Source organism: Chlorocebus sabaeus, chromosome 24 (assembly GCF_047675955.1).
Source record: "Chlorocebus sabaeus isolate Y175 chromosome 24, mChlSab1.0.hap1, whole genome shotgun sequence".
In the NCBI taxonomy this organism is placed as follows: Eukaryota; Metazoa; Chordata; class Mammalia; order Primates; family Cercopithecidae; genus Chlorocebus; species Chlorocebus sabaeus.
In genome coordinates, this window is record NC_132927.1 from 33,020,324 (window position 1) to 33,043,944 (window position 23,621).

A 23,621-nucleotide genomic window follows, 5' to 3' on the forward strand; every position below is an offset into this window, starting at 1 on the left:
GTATTTTGAATAATCTATGTCAGTGCTTTCCCCCATTATTATGAGATCTTAGAATTAAGTTTACCTCTCTAACAGTGTAAAAACTTGATTTTGATTATTGATATTGACAGGTGAGTATCTGTTATAATACAAGGGTTGTGTTATTAAAATTATCATAGTGGTAGTGTTTGAAGATTGTGATCTTTTCCTCATATGACCTAATATGATTTTTATCTTTCTATAAGTCAGGTTAGATGATAAAAATATGTATTTCATTTGAAGGCATACCTCATTTGACCTTGCTCTATTGGCGCTCTGTGAGAATTAGATTGAGAATGGAGAACATTTTTTCTCATATCTAATTCATCATAAAGTGTTCTTAAGTTAAAATAGAAAATAGTTTAAACTATTAGCCATGTATCTGTGAGTTCTGGTGAAAAGAGTTCTCATTTATTCACAACCTCATTTGAATTTCTCTTTTGCTTTTAGTTTGGTTGAATTAATAATCAATTTCTGTGGAAAAAAATGTCTTTTCACTTTAATGGGCTAATTTTAAGATTCTACTTTAGCATGTTATTAACTCCTTAGTTGCTCTTTAAAAATAATAAGCCTGTTTGTTCAAAAGAATAAAATGGAAGTTGAAAATAGGTATCCTGGATTGCCAAGTGAAAACACAATCATGTTTTTGATTATGTCATTTTTATTTGAAAAAAATCATCAGATTTACTCTACGGGTAGATGACAATTGTTTGTCTGTCTTATTTTGGGTGTAGTTTTATTTATAGTTCATCTACACTTTAGACTTTATGGATTACACAAGATAGCTTGTTTTGTGAGCTCAGATTAACAATTTCATTTAAATCTCCTGTTTAAATCATGTCAGATTGGACATTCCTTCCATTTATTTTTAATAGATTACTTAAGTTAGAAATTTGGACTACCAATTCATTTAATGGTATTGTATGCAAAAGATTTATGAATAATGTTTTGCCCTACTTATATAATTTACCTCTGCCAAAAAAATTTTAAATATGTGTTGTAGCCTTTCCAGGGGAAAATTTTTTTATAGAGTATGTGTCCTGATTAGAGTTATTCCCAAAAAGAGATTGCAGCTAACTTGTCTGATCACTCACTCACAGTTTCCCTTCATTGACAGGGATGATCATTGGCCACGATCATAAGATAATAAAGGCCCCAGCGATCCAAAAGGATAGTGGATTAATTGGAAGCTCTAGGAATTCTGTAAACTCATAGGAAAATGGCTTTCTTTTAAACTCATAATAAACAGATGATAAAAGTGCTTCTCAGTAATCTCTCTTAGCAAGTGTGAGACTAGATATGCCTTCAGATATATTTGTTATGATTTTTGTAGCATCACAACCTCATTTGAATTTCTGTGCAGGTAAGAAAGCCTTCTGCACATTTAACTTTTTTTTTCTAGCTCCAATATGTAGTGCCTTATTGATATGGATGGTTCATTGTTGTTTGGCTCAATAAAATATAAAATGGGAAATTTGATGTGTTTTGTTTGAAATTTCACAAAAGTTTGAGAAAATTAAGGAACTGTCTCTACAAATCAGTGTGTGAAAGGCAATATGAGTAACTGTGAACCTATATTTTATCTTATTTTATTTTTTGGAGTCAGGCCTGTCACCCAGGCCGGAGTACAGTGGTGCTGTGATAGCTCACTGCAGCCTCAACCTCCTGGGCTCAAGCAGTCCTCCCGCTTCAGCCTCCCACATAGCTGGGACTACAGGCATGTGCCACCATGCCCAGCTAATTTTTATTTTTTTAAATTTTTTAGTAGAGATGAAATCTCAGTATGTTGCCCAGGCTGGTTATGAACCCCCAAGCACAAGCGATTCTCTGCCTTGGCCTTGCAAAGTGCTGGGATTACAGGGATGAGCCACCATGTCCAGTCTATATTTTATTATTCTCTTTGAAATATTTATTTTATAGACAAGGAAGAAAGTAATATGAAAATAGAAAGTTTTTAAAAATAAATTATTACTTCTATACCCTTGCCAAACGAATATTTAAACACTTGAATTAAAGTACAGCATGATAAAATAGTATTCCTTAGTTTCTGGAAAGTCTGTCCATACAAACATCATTTTATTTAAGAAAACAAGAATCAATGTAACAAGTTTAAAATGAATTCTTTAACTTTTCCCTTAATAGCATTTGTTACCAAGACATCGTTTATATAATAATAAAGGACATGACTCTTAAAATTTACCCCAAGACCGAAACATCTTTTGTCTTAAAATATTTCTTTCCAAATAATGGCGTAAGTAATTTTATCCAACATTATTTGAAAATGTTTGGAGTTACACTGAGGTCATTAGAAACCATTGCTACTTGGAGAGCATTAAAAACTACAAATAAAGTATGTCTAAAATAATATATATATGGGAAACAGTTTTTCAAAAAATCAAATAGTTTTTCTAGGGACACACACATATATGTGAGTGTGTGTGTGTATATATATATACACACATATATATTGAGATATATTTTTAATTAAAAAGTATATCAATATGCTGACAGATTATCCAATATTATCAATAGTCCAAAAATAATTTTTTGACTTTGTAATACATTATATAGAGGATTTTAAGTTATTCAAATCTGGTTTCTTTATAGTGTTTTGATTAGGTTACAGTTAAAATTATTTATATTCCTCAGAGTCATTTTTTAAATAAATACAGAAAAATCTATTTCATACCTATTTATTGCATTTAATTGGATAAGAACCTAGAGAAGGGGCAAGTATCCTAGTCTTAGAGAAAATATTTCAGGGAATACTTGCCAAAGACAATGCATATACTGAGTTGTAAATAGTTACATGGGAGTTAGCGAAGTGAAGGCAAAACAGTGTTCCACATACAGGTTAAGCATCCCTAATAAAAAAATCCGAAATCCAGAATGTTCCAAAATCTGAAACTTTTTGAATACTGACATGATGCCCAAAGGAAGTGCTCATTGGAGCATATTGGATTTCAGATTTTCTGATTAGAAATGTTGCACTGATACGTGTTCTTCAGATACTCCAAAATCTGAAAAAATCCAAAATTTGAAAGACTTCTGGTCCCAGGCATTTCAGATAGGGATCCTCAACCCGTATAGAGAACCTCATTTGCAAAGAAACCCCGAAGTGGAGAAACAGCTTTTAAGTATAGGGACTTGCAAGTCATTTAGTGTTGCTGAAACATAAAGTTTGATGTGTTACGTTAAAAGACCAGATCATGAAAGGTTTTTTAATGTCATGATGAGGGGCTTATATTATGTTTTCTCATTAAAGGAGAGGTCATTAAAGTGTTGGAGTCAGAAAGGTGTGAGGTCAGACATGTTTTGAATCTCTTACTCTGTTGGCAATGGCGGGCATAGGCCTGGAGGTGGCTTACCACGTTGTTGGATTGGTTTGAGTCTGAGGTGATGATAATAGCTAACATGGGATGGTGGTGGTATGGATGGAGGGAAGATGAGCTTTAAAAATTGTTATGAAATGAAATTGGCAGGATGTGTTATTTTTGACAGAGAGAGAGAGAGAGGGAAAAGAAGCTTTGATGATCACTACCAGGTATCTTAAATAACTAGGTAGATAATGAAGGTCACTAAGATAGAGAATACAGGAGTAGGAAATCGTTTTTAGAAAAGAGAATGAGAAATTAATTTGGTACATGTTGACACTGAGGTTCTATGGGGCATCCAGAGTTGGACTGGCATTGGGGTGTACCATAGTTGATTGGAGATATTTAAGTCCGACAGTACAGGAGAGTGCAGTGCTGGGAACAGATCTGTTTTTTTCAGTTTGTGGTTAGCAGTTGAAGTCAAGATAGTAGATAAAGTTACTCTAGCCACCTAGAGTGTGTAGAGTGAGAAAAGCAGTTGTCTGAGAATGAAATCTGGGGAAATAACCAGCTTTAAAGAAATTAATGGAAAAAGAGAAGACATTCAGAAAAAACAAAACAAAACAAAACAAAAACACACACACACACACAGAAGGAAGATCCAGAGCCATAAAAGGAAAACCAGGGGGATATGCAGTCCTAGACATCAACTCAGTAAAGTGTGTCGAGGGGAGTGGTCATCAACAGGGATCAACACAGCAGAGAGGTCCAGAAAGCCTGTTGTCACTGGGGACCTCAGCAAGAGCAATTTCAATAGAGGGCTACAGTGAGAAGAGAGGTAGAGGCTGCAGATGTGGACATGTGAGGCTGATACTGAGCCTAGCTCTTACCCTGAAATGTGTCTTCATGAAATCATCCCTGATGCCAACCTGCTTTGTCATCATTTATCTTTGTCTCACTAAGGTGAAATGAAACATGCTCAGATAATGCATAGGAAATATGACTTGAGCAATATAATGAGACTATCTTCTTACAGAATCAGTGAATTAACTGAAGACTTGTGAAGTCTTCAGAAAATCATCATCCTTATCACTACTGGCATCATCCTTTGATGTGTCAGCACAAATCACAGACATGACTTGCTGTGTCCTGACGTGGGGGTCACAGCTCCTTAGTAGCATGCCTGTGAAGCCATGGCAGTGGGCCACAGACCTTATTTCTACGTTGCTCTCAGCCTGCAGACTTACTAGTGCACATGTACCAACCACTGGCAGACTTTCAGGGCAAATACTTAGTTTATTGAAAATCTTAGTATTTTGAGAATAGCTTTCTAAAACTCTGTTCCATCGTTGGCTGCTTTCAACAGTAGAGTCTAATCTTATTTAACTGGCCTGTTCCATCCACTAACAATTTGATGTTCCCTTCTTCAACCTACTTTTTACTCCCTGGTATGACTTTAGCTTTCATTTCACTCATTTCATTGATGGCTCACACTGTCTCTTTACTTCCTTTTCTATTCAGTCTAGGCCCCATGATTCATTACTTTAACTCTCCTTCTTGTCCTTCTGTCCTTTTGCCCTTCTGTCCCTCTGACCTAGTAAAGCCCCAAAGGATGGCTCCATCCAGCTTCTCCAGGATAAAATAGTATTTTATTTTATTATCATAATAAAGCCTGGCTCAGGCTCCTGCAGACCTATCCATAGCCATGTGTACTGACGCTGCTGCTCCATCTCCACAGTCGCTGTAGTCTTCAAACTCAGCTGAGCATTAATTTCTACCTATAAAGCCTTGTGTGTATCCCTCTTGAACTGTGGAATTTTTCCATAACAGATGTTTCAAGTTATTTCAACCTCTTAATCTACTAGTTTGTATATGTTACATGGCAAGTAACAGTTGATTGATTCTGAGTCTTAGCATGAAGTAAACTTAAACATCTTTTTGTATTAGCAGAGGAGTCTTATTATATATATAGCTCTGGTAAACTGGCTCATGATCTTCAGTCTGTTTTTGTTGCTGCATAACTGGATAAGGTGTGAAGGAAAAACAAAAACAAACAAACAACCTCCTGATTTGGAAGACTTAGCTGAACCTATCTTTGGAAACAGAATCAATTAAACATGTATGTGTTACTTGGACTAAATACCACATAAACCCATACAAAATGGTAGTTCAAGCATCTCAAGTTTTTTAGAGAATGTTAGAATCTATTGTCTAAATTGTCTATCGTCCTCTTCAGAAAAATCCAGAGTCACTGGGTCTTACAAATTATTTGGATAATTTTTCTTCCAAAATGAAAAGAGATGATGATTAGTCAGATGCAGTAGATAATTTGGTCAACATTTAAATAAGCAGTAAATAGCCTACATATTAACTGTCATAAAGTAAACTTTTAAAGGCAGTGTGTTGAAATATGTGCACTTTAAGGAGCATTCAGAGTTTGACTTATAAAATCCTATTGAAATCAAAGAAATTCATACAGGCTTACCCCATATAGATTATTGTACGAAAACATGAATACTGGGTCCTCCAAAACATTTCACTGTCTGTATATCTTATATATGGATGTACACATGACTTTCTGCTCTTAGAGGCATGCTTCCTCTCTTCTGTTTTGCACAAGACTAGGAGAACAGGAGCATTTTGTTTTCAGAATTTCTTCACACTTTTCCTTGAAAAAATAATGGGAAGTATACTAAAGAGAGAAGATAGTGTGTTTCAGTCAGGGTTCTTGGTTGCAAGCAGGTGACTCTGGCTGTGGTTAGCTGAAAAGAAACATAGTAAAAGGAAGTTGGGAAGGACTCTACAATTCAATAATAAAAAGATAATCCAATTTAAGCAATGAGCAAAGGATCTGAATAGACATTTCTTTAAGGGAGATACACAAATGGCCAATAAACACAGAAAAAGATGCTCAGCAGCATTAGCCATTAGGAAAATGCAAATCCAAACTTCAGTGAGATGCCACTTCACACCAACTAGGGTGGCTAGATTTAAACTAGATAGTAAGTGCCCACTAGGATGTGGAAACATCAGACCCTCATATGCTGCTGTTGGGAAACAAACAAATTGAAAGATCCACTACGCTTTTGTGTGCCATACATTAGGACTACAAGGCAAATTCCTGTAGATTTAGTTTGATTTCCGAGCAAGTTTATCCGATGCTAAAAAGGTTGATATTTTAGATTTGAGTCCCATTACTGATTTCATAATCAGTTACCTTGTCTTCTACTATTCGACTCAGCGGTCTCACAAATTATTTCTCTAATGCCAAGGAAATCAGGTGAAAGAGTACATGGATTATTTATTGCAAAACCATCTTGACCTTAGTGGAGAGACGGAGAGAGAGAATTCAGATTATAGACCTTGCTGATATGGGATTAGTCTTCAGTAAAACACTCATGTACCTAACTTTGTGTAACAATCTAAGGTAACTAGATAAATGTCATCATTGAAGTCAAAATTTTTACCTTATATTCTTCAATTTTTAAAACCTTATGAAATATTTGAAAAGACAGTTAATGTAGTTCATAATTCTAATCCTGCCTCAGCCTCCCAAGTAGGTGGGACTACAGGTGCCCACCACCACACCTGGCTAATTTTTTTGTATTTTTAGTAGAGACGGGGTTTCACCATGTTAGCCAGGATGGTCTCGATGTCTCGATCTCCTGACCTCGTGATCCGCCTGCCTCGGCCTCCCAAAGTGCTGGGATTACAGGTGTGAGCCACTGCGCCAGGCCTAGGATGCCTTTCTGAGTGTAAGAATATGTGTTAAAAGTCATTGTAGATTAGTGAATGTTGAGTTTTCTTCCTGAGGATTCATTTATATCAGGATTTTATTCCGCTTTGCTTCAGGTAACACATTTCTACAGGAATGCTTAGAAATGATGCTGTATTCTTTTCACTGGAATAGATTGGGAAGCATATGATGTTTGTCCTATTACTAATGCTGTTAATTTTAGTCACGTGGTTAAGATTGTGTCTGACAGTTTTCACCACTGTAAAGTTACCATTTTTCCCTTGGTAATTCATCTATTTATAGGGCAGTACCTTGAGACTATACATATTCTGCTACTCCAAAATTTTTACCCACTAGTTTTGGTATTTATTGATTATTATTCAGATGGCTGCCAAATGGTGGTTTCTAATTCCATCATTTGTTCTACAATTATTAGTTGGCTGCCTATGGAAAGGCCAATGATGTCCTTCTCTTTAAGCTGGCTCCTGTGTCCTTGTGTCATGCCCCCATCATTCTTTGAGCACTTCTTGACTTTCCGGCACAAGATGTTTCAGACTAATTTTGTGCTAGAGCTACTCCAGCTCTAGTATCAGCCATTTCTCCAAGGATGCTAATTTCGGTTTTAAGTAGAGGAAGGAATCTTGTATCTTATGCTGACTTTCCCAAATAATATTGACATATGAAACATAGAAGTTCCTTTAAAAATGTTAGAAATACTTTAACTTGTTCTCTCATTCACTAAGTTTCCTTTGTGTGTTTGGGGCTAGATACTTCCAATATAAATGAAATTTAACTCCAATTCACATTTCAAAAACAGTGTTAAAGTAATTGTTACAGACAAATACTATAGATGTACAGAATGGGCTGAAACCTAGGAATTGAAGAAACATTTGAGAAAGAAGTAGGATTTAAATAAATAGAAAGGAGGAGGGAGGACATTAGATTCAGGGGTACAGAATGAGCAAAAGTATAGTACTAGGCATAGGCATGCCTTAGGAAGTTTTGATGAGCCTGACTAATGGGTGGAGAGAATAATGTTGATCATTAGTGAGTGAGTGGGAGCTAGTTTATTGGAAACCTGGATTCCAGGCAGTCTGATTTAAAACTTATCCCTCAAGCAGTGGAGAGTCCTTAAGTTTTTGGGCTGGGTAGTCATAAAGAATATGTTTTAGGAAACTTGATATGATGTTATTATTGCAGAATAGATTGAAAACCAGAAGACAAATTAGGGAATTCTTAAAATAATTAAGTTTAAGGCAGTAAAAATACAAATAGAAAGGAATGAGTACACAGGAAAGTAATTTGGAAGAAAGAAATAATATGTTGAATCAGGATCACTGGAAGACTGGGAAGCTGAAAGAAATGGGAAACTGCTGATTTTTATAAGAGAAAGAAAACAGAAATAAATTGCAAACAGAAACTCAAAGAAAAAAGAGGTTTACTGATATTGAGATTTTTATGTAATCATTTAAAAATAATGATTGACTAAAAGCCATAGAACTACTCTGTAACTTTTTATACAAAAGAATATAGTTGAAAATTGATGATTTGGAGCTATAGAATATGGTAATTGTTAGACGCAGTAATGCTTGCTGAATTTTCTAACACTATTAGAAATAGGCATTTCATAATCACTTTCATTTTCATAGCTTTAGATTTATAAGGAAATAGAAACTTGTTTTGGTTTGATATGCATTAGTAAATTCAACCACACTACCAGTCTCAAATCAAATCTCTGAACTGAGATCCAGATTCCTGATTGTTTTGAATGGTATGGGTTTTGTTGGCATTTGTGGGTGAGAAATTTGTTTTTAAGTGTAGCATCTGATTCTTCTGGTGTTATTGAAATTTACATTCCCATCTTTAGAGAAAAAAATTAGTTTTAACTTCAACTTTGTCTAAAGAAAAAACCCTCGCAAACTAAGAACTGCACAATATAAGATATTGAAATCATCAAATATTGTGATCAAGACATTCTTTGGCATATGCTGAGAGATGAAAATAAAAGGTACCTGGGTCCAAACATTGTACCTGAAGTGAGAATGCATTTTCCTGAATAAATATTTTTTCATTTCATTAATTTTTACAATCAAACATTTAGGTCTTCACTAGACCATCCTTCTTCATGGATAGAGCAAGAAAATGACACAGGTTTGTTCTCTCTCTAGCTACTATGTCTTCAGGTTTTCTGAACTGGCGTGAATTCCAGCAGTTACATCTGAAGACTGAACCTCATTCTAGCCATAGGTTTGTTTATTTGTTCATTAATAAGTTAGCATATGAACTTCCTAATTAAAATTTGTTGAAAGAAATTATTATATGAGGTAATGTATTAACCATATAATGTGTTGGAGTAGTGCTGGGTGACTGTCATAATTTCTGCTGGTACAGTTTACAAAAAGGAAAATAAAGTTAGTTCTTTTTGTTGGGAAAGAAGATTTCATGTTATCTGTGTTTGCAGGCTTTCTGGCTCATCTGCTGGAGGAATCCTTGCTGCGGGGGTGTTTTCATTTTCTCGTCTAACATGGCAGTGGTCCATTGCAGCAGAGGTTTTTAGCTTAAACAATCTGTTTGTGGGGCTGCTTATGGCTCTTACTGTACATTTTGAGGAAGCAGCAACTGCTAAGGAGAGATCAAAGGTAACCTATTTTGATCAAAGTGAAATCAGTTTTTGTTTTAATTTTTAGACAGATGTATTTCTTTTTAATCTTGGCTTAAATACCATTTATCTATTCTGATTACTGTCAGGATAATCTGGCATGTTGAGAGAGAAAATGATCTCAGTCTTTTTAATTATGGATGGAACCACAATAGCCCTTATAAAACATGGCGCTTTTCTTCCCTCAGAGTTTAAAAGTTTTTTGGAGAGTGAGAGGATTATGAAATCCCCTGTGTGTCCCGTGGGAAAGATAGGCTTGTTGGTTAATTCACCATCATTTATTTGTGTATGTTATCAGAAAGTGCCAAGTTCTAGACTGGCCCCCTTAAATTAGGATACATTGACTCGCTCTTTAATTGCCAAAAAATGTTGAATTTGTAATTTACTTAACTAAGAGAAAAGTATCAAATGTAAACCATGAAGTAGTTCAGAAGAAATTACAATGAATTTTAAGGTAAACACTATCATCAGAATCACTTGACATGTAAAAGAACCCTATCTTCTAAGAACCTAGAGTCTCTACACTGGGAAATGCCAAATCACTTAGTATAGGCAGCTTTGTGTTGTTAAAGAGTGTAGAAACAAAAGAACATCATGGTGTATATGTGGTTTTCTGTGATGCCATTAGAGGGGTTTTTTTTGGCTTAAAAAATGTCTGATTATGTTAAAATATTCAATAGACTTTTTATGAGAAGGCACACTGTTCAGGTTCAGGTATAGGGACAACTGCAATGGGGTTTTGTAGTAGGGGAAAGAAATCAGGCTCAACTCCAAATAGGAAAAGTGGGAATTTATAGCCAAGGAGCAGGATGGGAGTCAGTCGATGGAAAATTACTGAGAGGAAACATCAGGGTAAAGTGACTGAATTCTTGCTAAAAGCAAGCCAGGGTGATCAGACATCACCTAGGGAATGGTAGTGGATGAAGAACTTGATCAGATATTGAGGATGAGGGTTCTGGCTAAACTGACTAGACAGGATTGATGCTAAAACTGGACAATGCAGAGATGAACATGGAAACTCAAAAGTCAGGACCTAATTGGGAAGAGTTTAGAGGAGCCTGACTTGAGTTTGGTCAAAGGAGAGAATCTTTGCCAATTATGAAACTAACACATGTTGAAAAAACTGAAAAACACTACCCAGAGATAACCAGGTTTCTAAACAAAACAGGCTATATTTCATTTGCTTAATAGGAGAAAAAACAATTGCTGAATTTCAGTTATAGATTTAATTGAATAAGCATTACACAATACCCTATTACTATTACAACTTACCTGTTTATCATACAGGATTTTCTAAAAGTTGGTTTGAAAACAGTTATTTAAGATCAAACTGCAATTATTTGATGAACATGGAAAATATTAACAAAAATAATAGTAACAAATATTAGTGATTATTTTTTAAAAGTATAACTGCTTGCATCTTAGAGGTTGATTTTAACCTGACAGGATACAAATGCTTGGTTTTAATATAAAAATGGCTTTTTATTATTGTTCTTAGAGTGTTAGGTGAATTTTTTACTTAATTTTTTAAAATTTATTTTCAGACAGCTAAAATTGGTGCTTTCTGCTGTGGCCTTAGCTTATGTAACCAGCACACAATAATACTCTATGTTTTGTGCATAGTACCTTGGATTCTCTTTCAACTTTTAAAAAAGAAGGTAGGTTTTTGAGTTTTGTAAAAATAAAAATGTACAATATTTTACTTAGATTTTATGTAACATTTTTATCATGAGAAAATTTCAGACTTTAATTTTTCTTGGGTTTCATGTAAAGCATAAATAACCCTAGGGCCTAACAATATTGACTGAAAAAAATAGGATTTACAAAAATTATGCGGTATTGATTGCAGTGGCATCTGGCCTGTTCCATAATTTTGTGACTGATTCTGAATAGCATCTCAATGAAAGTAGGCTGAAAGGACTTAAAGCAACAATATAAAATTTTCTTAATTATCGTTTTATACATTCTAAGACACAGAGTGGTGTGCCATCATACTTCATTTATTTAACTGTGTGCCGAGTCCTTGCCCTGTGCCATATGCATGCTCCAGGTGCTGAAGAGTCAGCTCTCAACAAAACAGACATCACTGCTATTGTGAACTAAATAATAAAATCTCTGGTAACAGTGTTGTTTTCTCAAAATAGATTCCCTAGAATTAAAAAGGATTTATTGTTATTTCTTCTCTGAAAGAAAAAAAAATGATTGTTAATTAAAATGGCAATATAAAGCAACATAGGAAAATTACTTCATTAGGCAATGAGAGATTTAGGTACCCAGAGGTTAAAGTAGTCTATATACAAAGCCAGCGCTAGAGTCTTTTTACCTTATTGTTTGTTTGTGTACAAACTCAGCTTTACTTATCCTTTTATTATTTGTTCATTATACCCAGCTATAATCAGAATTACAATAGAAAACATATAAAACAAAATTATTATCTAGAGATAGGGAAATAATTATACCAAAGCTTTAGATAGCTTTATTTACTGTACTTGAACACTTTAGCTTCTTAACAGTAAAGCAAAAAGGGTAACATGGAGGTTATAAAATTTTTATGATGTGATTAAAAGTAAGTCAAAGGGGCTGGGTGCGGTGGCTCACGCCTGTAATCTTAGCACTTTGGGAGGCCAAGGCAGGCGGATTGCCTGAGCTCAAGAGTTCGAGACCAGTCTGGGCAACACAGTGAAACTCTATCTCTACTAAAAATACAAAAAAAAGTAGCCAGGCGTAGCAGTGTGCGCCTGTAGTCCCAGTTACTTGGGAGGCTGAGGCAGGAGAATCGCTTGAACCCAAGAGGCGGAGGTTGCAGTGAGCTGGTATTGCACCGCTGCACTCCAGCCTAGGTGACAGAGCAAGACTCTGTCTCCAAAAAATAAAAATAAAAAAATAAAATAAAATGAGTAAAAGGGAAACATAGCAGTTGACAGGAAAGAACTTTTTGTTGGCACTGAATTTTGTGAAGTCAATCATGTAGGTCTTTATGTAAAGCCTATTAAACGGCATAACAAGCAGTGTCTTTAACAGTGGTTTTATAGTGTATATAGTAAGTTCTTTATATGGCCTTTTATTATATAAACGCTTGATTAAAAATGGAGATATGAAATATAACTCAGTGAATCTTTTCTGTGGAATACAAGAAAGAGGCCCAAATATTTCCTTGTGAATCAGTGGGGGTGGATGGATACATCTCCCTCTAGTCTCAGTCATCTTAGCCAGGCTTCTAACCTGAACAGACGTCAGAGGGGTGCATTCTCAGCACATATTTCATGTTAGTTGATTGAAAGGAGAGATATGTAGTTTCTGTAAAACATGGAGGATTCAGAGTTGATAATTTTGGAGCCGGACTAAGGGCCTGTTTTCCCTGTACTGAGGTAAGCTACAGAGTGTGATGAAATTGTGAGAACTGTGACTCTTTATTTCCCATTAGTTAAAAAGCAGAGGCTAGAAAATAAGGCCTACCAATGAAGTAACAGGGTAGTTGGATCTCACTGTTAGGTGATTTAAGACAGAGCAGAAAGTCCTGAGTCAGTTGGTTTCAACCCTGGCTGCTTACTTATCTGAGAAACTTTTTAATAAAAAGTTCGTGTTTGTTTGTGTCTATATATACACAGATGTACCTATGTATGTAGTAATGTAGGTACATATGTGTATGTGTATCTATATGTACATATATACATAGGGGTGTGTGTGTATATATATTTATTTATTTATTTATGCTAAAACTTGATTCTACCCCAAAATAATTCTGATATAAATGGTCTGGGGTGAGGCCCAGACATCAGTATTTTTAAGAAAGTTCCCCAGGTGATTTTAATGTGCAGTTGGGATTAGGAACCACTTATTCCCCAACTCTGCAATAACTCTCATGCAATTGTCTCCCTGTTTGTTTTTCACACAAAAGGAAAATTCTGCAGCAACTCATCTTACCATTCTAAATTCAACTTTATAATATGCAGAAACTGCAAAAATAAGCATTTACTTTCTTTAAAACTAATTTTAAGAATAACAAAGGCATGTCGTTAGATTAGTTATTTCTTTCTTTCTTTTTTTTTTTTTTTTTTGAGACAGAGTTTCGCTCTTTTTGCCCAGGCTGGAGTGCAATGGCACGATCTCGGCTCACCGCAACCTCCGCCTCCCGGGTTCAAGCGATTCTTCTGCCTCAGCCTCCCAAGTAGCTGGGATTACAGGCATGTGCCACCACCCCGGCTAATTTTGTATTTTTAGTAGAGACGGGGTTTCTCCATGTTGGTCAGACTGGTCTTGAACTCCCGACCTCAGATGATCCACCTGCCTCGGCCTCCCAAAGCTCTGGGATTACAAGCGTGAGCCACCGCGCCCAGCAGATTAGTTATTTCTTACACTCCTTTCATGCCATCATTTTTTTGCATCTCATTACTGCTATAGAAATCTCAAATGAAATCAGTACTGTAATAAAACACTTCATTTTCAATTAAGAATGTTTATTTGAAAATGCTAATATAAATCAACTGCTTGTTCTGCCTCTGGTGAATGTGAACCTTGATTCTTATATTCATTCTCACATATGAATTTCTCTTTTTTTAAAGGAAAAATTGGCAATTTCCAAATACGATATCTGTGAGAGACCACCTCTCCCAGTTACTAAAGTAAGCAGTATTTGAATCTTGGTTCAGATACACAGGAATTGATTGAATATACCAGAATTCATATTCTTTTGGATTTAATATTTGTAAAACTTTGCCAATATTGTCCTTTAAGAAAAGTATTTTACAAATGAGAAATATGTTTTCCCAAATAAGTTATATGAAGCAGCATTTTTATAACAACTAATTTTCTTTAGTTAGGGGAAATTAATTGTAAATTGAGGGGGCAAAAAAAACATTTGAATGAGCTTGGAGTTTATATAAAAGCTAGTTTCATTTATGCCAACATTGAAATGTTCAAAACCCTTGTTGAAAGAATTGTCAACGTATAATCATAATAATATATATAGTTGAAGTCTACTCCTAATGATGATGATAAAGTGAATTGGTCTTAGAATTGTATTTTGGGCATATTCAAAATCAGCCAAACAACACATAATCACTTCCAAGCAGGTTATCTTAGCTGTGCAATGCTGCTTGTCATGACATGGTTTTAAATGTAAGTGATGCAGTAAACATGATACTCATGAGCCTTTGCTAATATTATTTGCTTCACTCAGCTTTCACCTGCCATGCAAAGGAGTTCAGGCTGATGCAATTTTCTAGTAATCCATAGTAATCAGAAGGTTTAACATAGTATTCTGTGGTGACTTAATATAAATTGGGAGATCAGCTCTGAGTAAACATATTTGGTGTTTTCCTTGATATGTTCTTGAAGTTCCAGGATGAATCTACTAAAATAAACATTGTTTTACCACCCCATGTGTTCTGATGCAGGAACTCTCCCTGGGCTCTTTGTTGAAGTTGAGCCTGTACTTCTCTGCTGGTTTGCTGCCCTATATCCACCTTCCCATCTCATCTTACCTTAATCACGCCCGGTGGACCTGGGGAGACCAGACAACGCTGCAAGGATTTTTGACACATTTTCTCAGGGAAGAATATGGAACCTTCAGCCTGGTAAATTCAGATTTAAAGCCCTTCTAAGGAAACAAGTGGCAAAACTTCAGTGTTCTGCCTGGGCCTTGATTAAAAAAACTATTTATCAATGACAGTGGATCAAATTTTTATTTTGGTTATTTATGTAACAAACTTGCCCCTTGGAATAGGGCCTTTGATATATGTTAGAGAAAAGTTGGAATCACTTAACATCATGTAGTTGTATATCCTGAATATACTTTTTAGGATAGCAATCATTAAAAAGTCTTCCACCTACAGTTGAAGAATTTCAGTCTTGTTAGCAGTGAATCACTATGGGCACTTGATCTGTGAATAAAACTATTTGGAAAAGATCGAAGGAAAAAACATCCTCAATTTAAAACATTTTGTTTGACCAAACTACTTCTTATTATTTATTTTTTTACATATTTCATGAACAGTGTTTATGTTAGCATCTAGTTTTTAAAACTCAAGACATACCTGTAAATGCTGCATAAGATATGAGTTCACTAAATGTAAACAGTGTGCTCCAAAGAAGTTCAAAAGGCCTTGCTTTTCCTAAGACATATTAAGGGAACACACTAAATATAGTCACAGTAAAGATAATCTGGAAAATGAAAAGATAAGCAGAAGATTTTTTATTTTCATATAGACAGTTATATCAGGTTTTTCTTTCTTGGTTTGTCCTTTTGTGTCCTACTTAAGAAGGCAAGTCTCAGAAGAGTATGTAATATATAATACCACTTATACAGAACTCTAAATCATGCAAAAACTAAACAATCTGTTGTTCAAAGGGTACATACAAAAGTAGTAGAACTATATATTTATAAAAAATAGGGAAATAATTAACACCAAATTCAAGGTAGTAGTTACTGCTGTGGGATAAGTGAGAAAAAGTCTTTGAGGGCTTTGTGAGATACCTTATGATCTTGGTGAGGTTTTGTTTCTTGAATGATGGATCTGTAGATTTTTAAAAAGCTCTTTGACCCTTAAAGATGTATTATATATGTTTTTTGTATGTAGGAGATGTTTCATAATAAAATAGAATAATAAAAAGGAAAAATATTAATTATTTTGACTTAGAGAGTTTGATACTTTACATTTATATTCTGCTTTACTTATTTTGGTTATTCCATAAAAATATTGTCTGAAGACCATTTTAGATTTGAAATTTATATAATTCATACATAATTGTGAAATTATAGATGAACAGGTTGTAATGAATTTTAATCAAAGTGCTCATAAAGAGCTTAAGGAAAATCTATCATGGAAGTATAAAAAGGTTGTTAATTTAATAACATGTAAATCATTTTTGCTGGAATAGTTCAACTGATTTCTAACCAATTGTTTCCTTTTTTTTTTTTTTTTTTTTGAGACGGAGTCTCGCTCTGTCACCCAGCCTGGAGTGCAGTGGCGCGATCTCTGCTCACTGCAAGCTCCGCCTCCCGGGTTTACGCCATTCTCCTGCCTCAGCCTCCCAAGTAGCTGGGACTACAGGCACCCGCCACCTCACCCGGCTAGTTTTTCGTAGTTTTTAGTAGAGACGGGGTTTCACCGTGTTAGCCAGGATGATTTCGATCTCCTGACCTCGTGATCCGCCCGTCTCAGCCTCCCAAAGTACTGGGATTACAGGCTTGAGCCACCGCGCCCACCGCTTTTCTTGTTTGTTTTTTGAGACAGAGTCTCACTCTGTCGCTCAGGCTGAAATGCAGTGGTGCGATCTCGGCTCACTGCAACCTCCACCTCCTGGGTTCAAGTGATTCTCCTGCCTTAGCTTCCTGAGTAGCTGGGATTATAGATGTGCACCACCATGCCCGGCTAAGTTTTTGTATTTTTAGTAGAGACGGGGTTTCACCATGTTGACCAGGCTAGTCTCGAGCTCCTGACCTCGTGATCTGCCCACCTCAGCCTCCCAAAGTGCTGGGATTACGGGTGTGAGCCACCGTGCCCAGCCTGCCAATTATTACTTCTAAAATTCTTCCTAAAGGATGTCCAAATTGGTTTTCACTGACTTCTCTTTAAAAATTCAATAAGACTCTGAACTAAAGACTTTGAGTGAAGAGAAATGATACATTGTACATTTAAAACCTGTATCTTTTAGACATACACACAGCCAAAAAGCATATGAAAAAGTGCTCAATATCACTAATCATTAGAGAAATGAAAGTTGGAACCACAATGAAATACCATCTTACACAAGTCAGAATGGTTATTATATGAAAAAGTCAAAAAACATACTGGTGAGGTTTTGGAGAAAAGAGAATGCTTATACACTGCTGGTGGGAGTGTAAATTAGTTCAGCCATTGTGGAAAGCAATGTGGTGATTTCTGAAAGAACTTGAAACAGAATTACCATTCAACCCAGCAATCCCATTATTGGCCATATATCCAAAGGAATATAAATTATTCTACTATAAAGATACATACACACATATGTTCATCACAACACTATTCACAATAGAAAAGACATAGAATCAACCTAAATGCCCATCAACAGCAGACTGGATTTTTAAAAATGTGGTACATATACACCATGGAATACTACACAGCCATAAAAAAGGAATGAGTTAATGTCCTAAGCGAACTAATGCAGGAACGGAACACCAAATACCACATATTCTCATTTATAAGTGGGAGCTAAACATTGAATACACATGGACACATGTGTACTTGAGGGCAGAGGGTAGGAGGAGGGAATGGATCAAAAAAACTACCTGTTGGGTACTATGCTTATTACCTGGGTGATGAAATCATCTGTACACCAAACCCCCTTGACATGCAACTTCCCTATGTTACAAACCTGCACATGTACCCCGGAACCTAAAATTAAAAAAAATTTTTTTAAGAAAACCCATATCTTTTAAGTCAATTGTTAAAATACAGTAGCCTAATAAAGCTTCAGTTTAATGCTTATGCAAATAAACGTTGGTCTTTTGTGTTTAGGCCAAATCTGAAATAGGATCCAGTATGTCTGAAATATTGCTGTGAGTATGAAATATTTGAAACTATTTAAAAATGAATTCTCTATTAGTTCCTTTAAGTGATTTTAGGGATTTCTGAGTTCATCTCTTTGTAACAAAGTATGTCTGAGAAGTAGTTTTTACCTCTACAGTTGGCAGTTGTTTGTATTTACAGTTGTGCCTCGGTATCCATGGGATATTGGTTACAGGAACTCCTGAGGATGTAAAAATCCATGGGTGCTCAAGTCCTGATATAAAATGGCATAATATTTGTATATAACCTGTGTATATCCTCTTGTATACTGTAAATCATCTCTAGATTACTTATACCTAGTACAATGTCAATGCTGTGTAAATAGTGGTTATGCTGTATTGTCTAGGGAATTATGACAAGAAAAAACATCTGTATATGTTTGTACAGACAGTTTTTTTCTGCAAATTTTTTTGATTTAAGGTTAGTTGAATCCACAGAGGCAGAACCAATGGAGGCAGAGGGCCGACTGTACTCTCAAATATTTTTAGCACCTCCTTCAATAAGATAGAGCTTAAAATAAGTAATAAACACAACGGTGAATATTAGAATACTATATAGAGTATTTATAGAACGAAAATGTTTAAACCTTCAATTGAACAACTGTTTTCTTGTTATTTTGGTTTTTAGTATTTCAGAGCTTAATTTATGTAATGTCTCCTATGACTTCCTTAGGCTATCCTTGCCATAAGCTGTATCTTTGGCTTCCGTATTTTTAACATCCAACCTTATTAGAGCTGGCTTAAGCAAATATATTTTCATCTATATTATTTAATAGTGTTCTTTGAAAACTGGGTTAATATTTGCTTTAAAACCTACAGATTAAGACAAGTAGAAAGATATCCATACCAACTTGATACAAAATTTTGGAAGAAAATAGGTTTCTACAACACTGAAGTGATGTCCTAACCAATTACTAATTTGGAACTCTTGGGGCTGTTTGAAAAAAAACTGTGAGGAGAATATTTCAACTTTATACGTGAGGCAGTTTATGAGTTCTCACAATTTCGGTGTAATGTACTTACTAGCTTGCTTTCTTCCAGCCATCCTTCCTTCCTTTCTGTTTAAACGACTTCTTTTTTCTACTTCAAAAAAGGTATATAATCTTTACAGAAAACTTAGAAAATACAGGTAAGCAAATATAAGAAAATTAAAACTACCTATAAATCCAACATGCAGAGATAACCACTATTATTAATCTGTTAATATTTTGGACTACATTTTTCTAATATTTTTAGGATTTTTGTTTCTTTTTAAAAGTATAATCATACTTTTTCATTAGCCTGCTGTTTTCTACTTTACATTTTATCTTGGAAATACCTCCCTGCCATCAGTTACTTTCACATAACCTTTTGATGGTTCTCACCATTGATTTTAAATATTTCTTTTTATGTGTGAGACTTTTGTGGCTTTCTCATTTTCGCTGGGAGAATGTAACAAGAAGCTCAGTTTTCTTTTCAAAGATAAAGATGGCACTAGGTGCAGTGGCTCATGCCTGTAATCCCAGCACTTTGGGAAGCCAAAGTGGGAGGATCGCTTGAGCACAGGAGTTTGAGACCAGCCTGGGCAACATAGTGAGACGTTGTCTCTGCAAAAAAAAAAAAAAATGTTTTTTGAGATGGAGTCTTGCCCTGTCACCCAGGCTGGAGTGCAGTGGTGAGATCTCTGCTCACTGCAACCTCCGCCTCCCGGGTTCAAGCGATCCTCCCACCTCAGCCTCCTGAGTAGCTGGGATTACAGGTACGTGCTACCACACCCAGCTAATTTTTGTATTTTTAGTAGAGACAGGGTCTCGCTATGTTGGCCAGACTGGTCTCAAACTCCTGGCCTCAAGTGATCCACCTGCCTTGGCCTCCCAAAGTGCTGGGATTACAGGAGTGAGCTAACACAACCAGCCTGGTTGGAAAAAAAAAAAAAATTGAAAAAAAAAAAAATTAGACAGGCATGGTGGCATGCACCTGTAGTCACAGCTACTCAGGAGGCTGAGGTGAGAGGATCAGTTGAGCCCAGGAGGTCGAGGCTGCAGTGAGTCCTCATCGTATCATGCCACTGTACTCCAGCCTGGGCAACAGAGTGAGACCCTGTCTCGATAAATAAATAAATAAAATAAAGATAAAGACAGTCATATGTCATATCAATGTCTCTGAGCTTTCATTTTATTCTGCTTTGCTCCATGCAGGACTCACTGCCTGCCCTTTTCTATCAACCTTCCAGAGATTGTTATAGCATTAAGGATAGCTGTTATATTTTGCCTTAGCAAATCCTACATGAACTCCAAAGAACGCTAGAGAGTAATCCTAGACCATATGTCTAACTGTTATTAGTTGCACATAAAAGTCATCTATTGAGACCCTTAACAGCCTCCTTCACATTAAAATAATAGCAGGCTGTATACCCAGAAAAAAGACTTGACAAAAGTGATGACCACTCACACCCACACTTTTGTGTGGACCAAGTCGTCATGTAGAATGAAGGCATAATCTTAGCACTCCCTGAATGAGAATTTCTAGTCTTTAATTGTTTCAGGTGGGCAGGAATGTTGAAAAAGGCAACTGATAATTAACTTATGAGAAAATCCTTCAAAATGATAGAAGCTAATCATCTACCATTTTCCAGTCAAGCAAATTAAATTTTTTCCCCATGCATATCTCTAAACTGCAATCCTGTACAAGGAAATTATTGAATCTAACCTTAGGCAGTGACCATCTTTTAGCGCTTACACTTAAGCAATAGATCTCCAAGAATTAATTTTGAGACTGACTTCATTCCTTTTGAAGAATGGTTTGAAATGGGCCTCATGCTGGAATCAATTTTTCAAGTGTATTTGAAAATGAGTAAGGACGTCTTCTCATAGTAGATGAGTCTTCATTAGTAAAATACACATTGTATGGTTTCCATAATTATGGTATCACATTTTCTCCAGTAAAATTGCCGGTAGGGAGAAGAAAGTTATTTGAGATGATGTATAGAGTCATTTCTTTTTTAAAAATTGGAGACAGCTAGAGCAGAAGCTATTTTAGAACTCACATAATAACTGAAAATGCATATGAGTTAATGGAAAAATGTAGTTTATTTGTAGGAAAAAGAATAATACATTTCTCTGAGATTGCTTAAATGTTTTTTGAACCAAAACAAATGATATAGAAAACAAGGAAACCATTTAAGGAAAAAGATAACCCACAAAAGAATGGCTGAGAATTCTCTCTCATGGCCTTTATTTTCTCCATATTAGATCTCCAGAAAGCTATTTGAATTAATTGTGTTATTAGTTGCTAAATCACTAGAGGCCATGTCTACACTGCCAACAGAAAAAAGTTCAGAAATTCATTTCAAACAGCTTCCTATCAAACCAGTCGTGGATATTCTATGCAGTATACCAATATCAAAAATACAGAAAAATTATGTGTTCTGATTCTATTCCAAATTACGTAAGTTGGTAACCAAATGTTACCATTGGAAAACATCTTGGAACTATTTAACTCTTTCTATTGCACTTTTTCTTCCAACTTTAAAAGATACAATTTGAAAATCTGACCCAAGCCCAGTGTATAATCAAATGTATCCTACAAGGAATATTTTACTTGGAATTAATGAAATTTGTTTCCTGCCAACAATAAGTTAGGTTGTTTTTTGCAGTTCTCAAGTAACAAATATGAGGACCGAACTCTCATTCAACATCCAAGCCCTTGCAGTTTGTGCAAATATATGTTTAGTAAGAAAGTAAGTAATACAATTCCTTTTCCTGTTATTTTTCTATGTTCATGAATTGAATTAATGTTTTCAGTATGTCACTGTAGGACATTGCCAGTATTATTTTATACTCCAAATAAATGACTCTCCTAGCTATCTATTAAAATAAATATGTATTGCTTTCTTACTTTTACTCTGATTCTAAATCAATGATTTCAAGAAATTGAGCATTATATTACTGTCTAAGTAGGCAGTCATTTGATGTCCTAAACTTCAGATTTGCTTCCTTACTCTGCCATAACCGATTATTATTGCTGATTTTAAAAAGAAGCTATTATTTAAATTCCTCTGATGATAAAAGTAATCCCTGATGACAAAAGAAACCCTGGAAAATGTAGCACTGTAAATCTCCATTAATTTATTCATTTATGATCTAGTCTGTTGAATGTATGTATTTGTATGTAAATATATATTTGTACAAGTATCTATAGTTTTGTTTACTTGACACTTCAACATTTTATTGTGAACATTTTTTCATACTATAAAAATACTTAAAATCATTTAAATGTCTGTGTAATAGAACATCCTATGACCATAGGAGAATTAATTTAACTGTTCTTCTATTGAGAACTCTTTAGATTGCTTCCACTTTTTCCACTATTATAAGTAATACCAAAACATTTTTTATGGATTAATCTTTATTTACATTTCTGGTTATTGCTTAAAGATTTATGCCTGCATGACAAATAACTGAGTCAATGATTATTAATATTTTAAGGCTTCTAATAAAAATATTATCAAATTAACTTTTCTGAAGGATTATACTAACATATATTGTCATACCACTGCATTCACACCAACATTGAGATTTATTGTTCTTAAATCTTTATTATTTCAAGCATGAAAATATTTGTATTTTGCCTATATTTGATCACTTCTGAAATTTAACAAAATTAGTAGTTTGCATTTCTTCTGTGAATGTTAGCTTTATATCCTTTACTGTGTAGTCCCAGGTTGTAGTTCGAGTTTATTACTATATTTTGGTTGTTTCAACTCAGATTTTAAAAACCAAGATCTCTCTTTGCTTCTAGTTAAAAATGGAAAGTTTTTATAGATTTAATAGTTTAAAGTTCTGTGATATTATATTTGACATTCATGTATATAAATATTTTAGACATATTTTTATTATTTTTTGTAGGGACCGACAGAATCCATCATTAGTATGGCTTTTTACTGGGATGTTTTGCATTTATTCATTGTTCTTTGCTTGGAGAGCAAATTTAGATATTTCAAAACCACTTTTCATGGGTGTGGTAAGTTTTACTTAGATATATCCTTTCACCAGAAAGTTTGTGAAGAATGTACCAATTTGCATTTCATAAATCTTGTAGAAGAGCAAATTACTTAAGGAATAGTTAAAATTTTATATACAGTTTTATAAATCAAAGTTAAATTATTGAGCCAATACAGCTAAGGCCTCTTTTTAGGATAAAAAGAATGCATTGTTTCATTAACACAGTTGTTAAATAGAAAAATGAATGTAAAGTAGATTTAAGTCAGTCATTGTGTGTGTGTGTGCTTGCAAATATAGGTACAACTGCATTTCTCCTGGAATTTTTTTAATAGCAAAAGAAATATGAATTATAATTGAGGGCACT

General features: G+C 35.0%; 1 protein-coding gene across 11 annotated transcripts in view; it reads left to right on the top strand.

Annotated features, from left to right (window-relative positions):
- The window catches only part of TMEM260 (transmembrane protein 260), a 63,691-nt gene that overhangs the window by 13,711 nt on the left and 26,359 nt on the right, over nt 1-23,621 (top strand). For 9 of the 11 annotated variants that reach the window (XM_073011015.1, XM_073011017.1, XM_073011014.1 and 6 more), the window contains exons 4-9: nt 9,530-9,707; nt 11,272-11,385; nt 15,124-15,303; nt 18,226-18,266; nt 21,910-21,993; nt 23,162-23,276. In XM_073011015.1, the coding sequence (XP_072867116.1) occupies nt 9,530-9,707; nt 11,272-11,385; nt 15,124-15,303; nt 18,226-18,266; nt 21,910-21,993; nt 23,162-23,276 (712 nt within the window). Of the gene's footprint in view, nt 1-9,236; nt 9,316-9,529; nt 9,708-11,271; nt 11,386-15,123; nt 15,304-18,225; nt 18,267-21,909; nt 21,994-23,161; nt 23,277-23,621 lie in introns of all 11 variants that reach the window. The other 2 variants (XM_073011019.1, XM_073011013.1) reach the window with 2 other exon arrangements.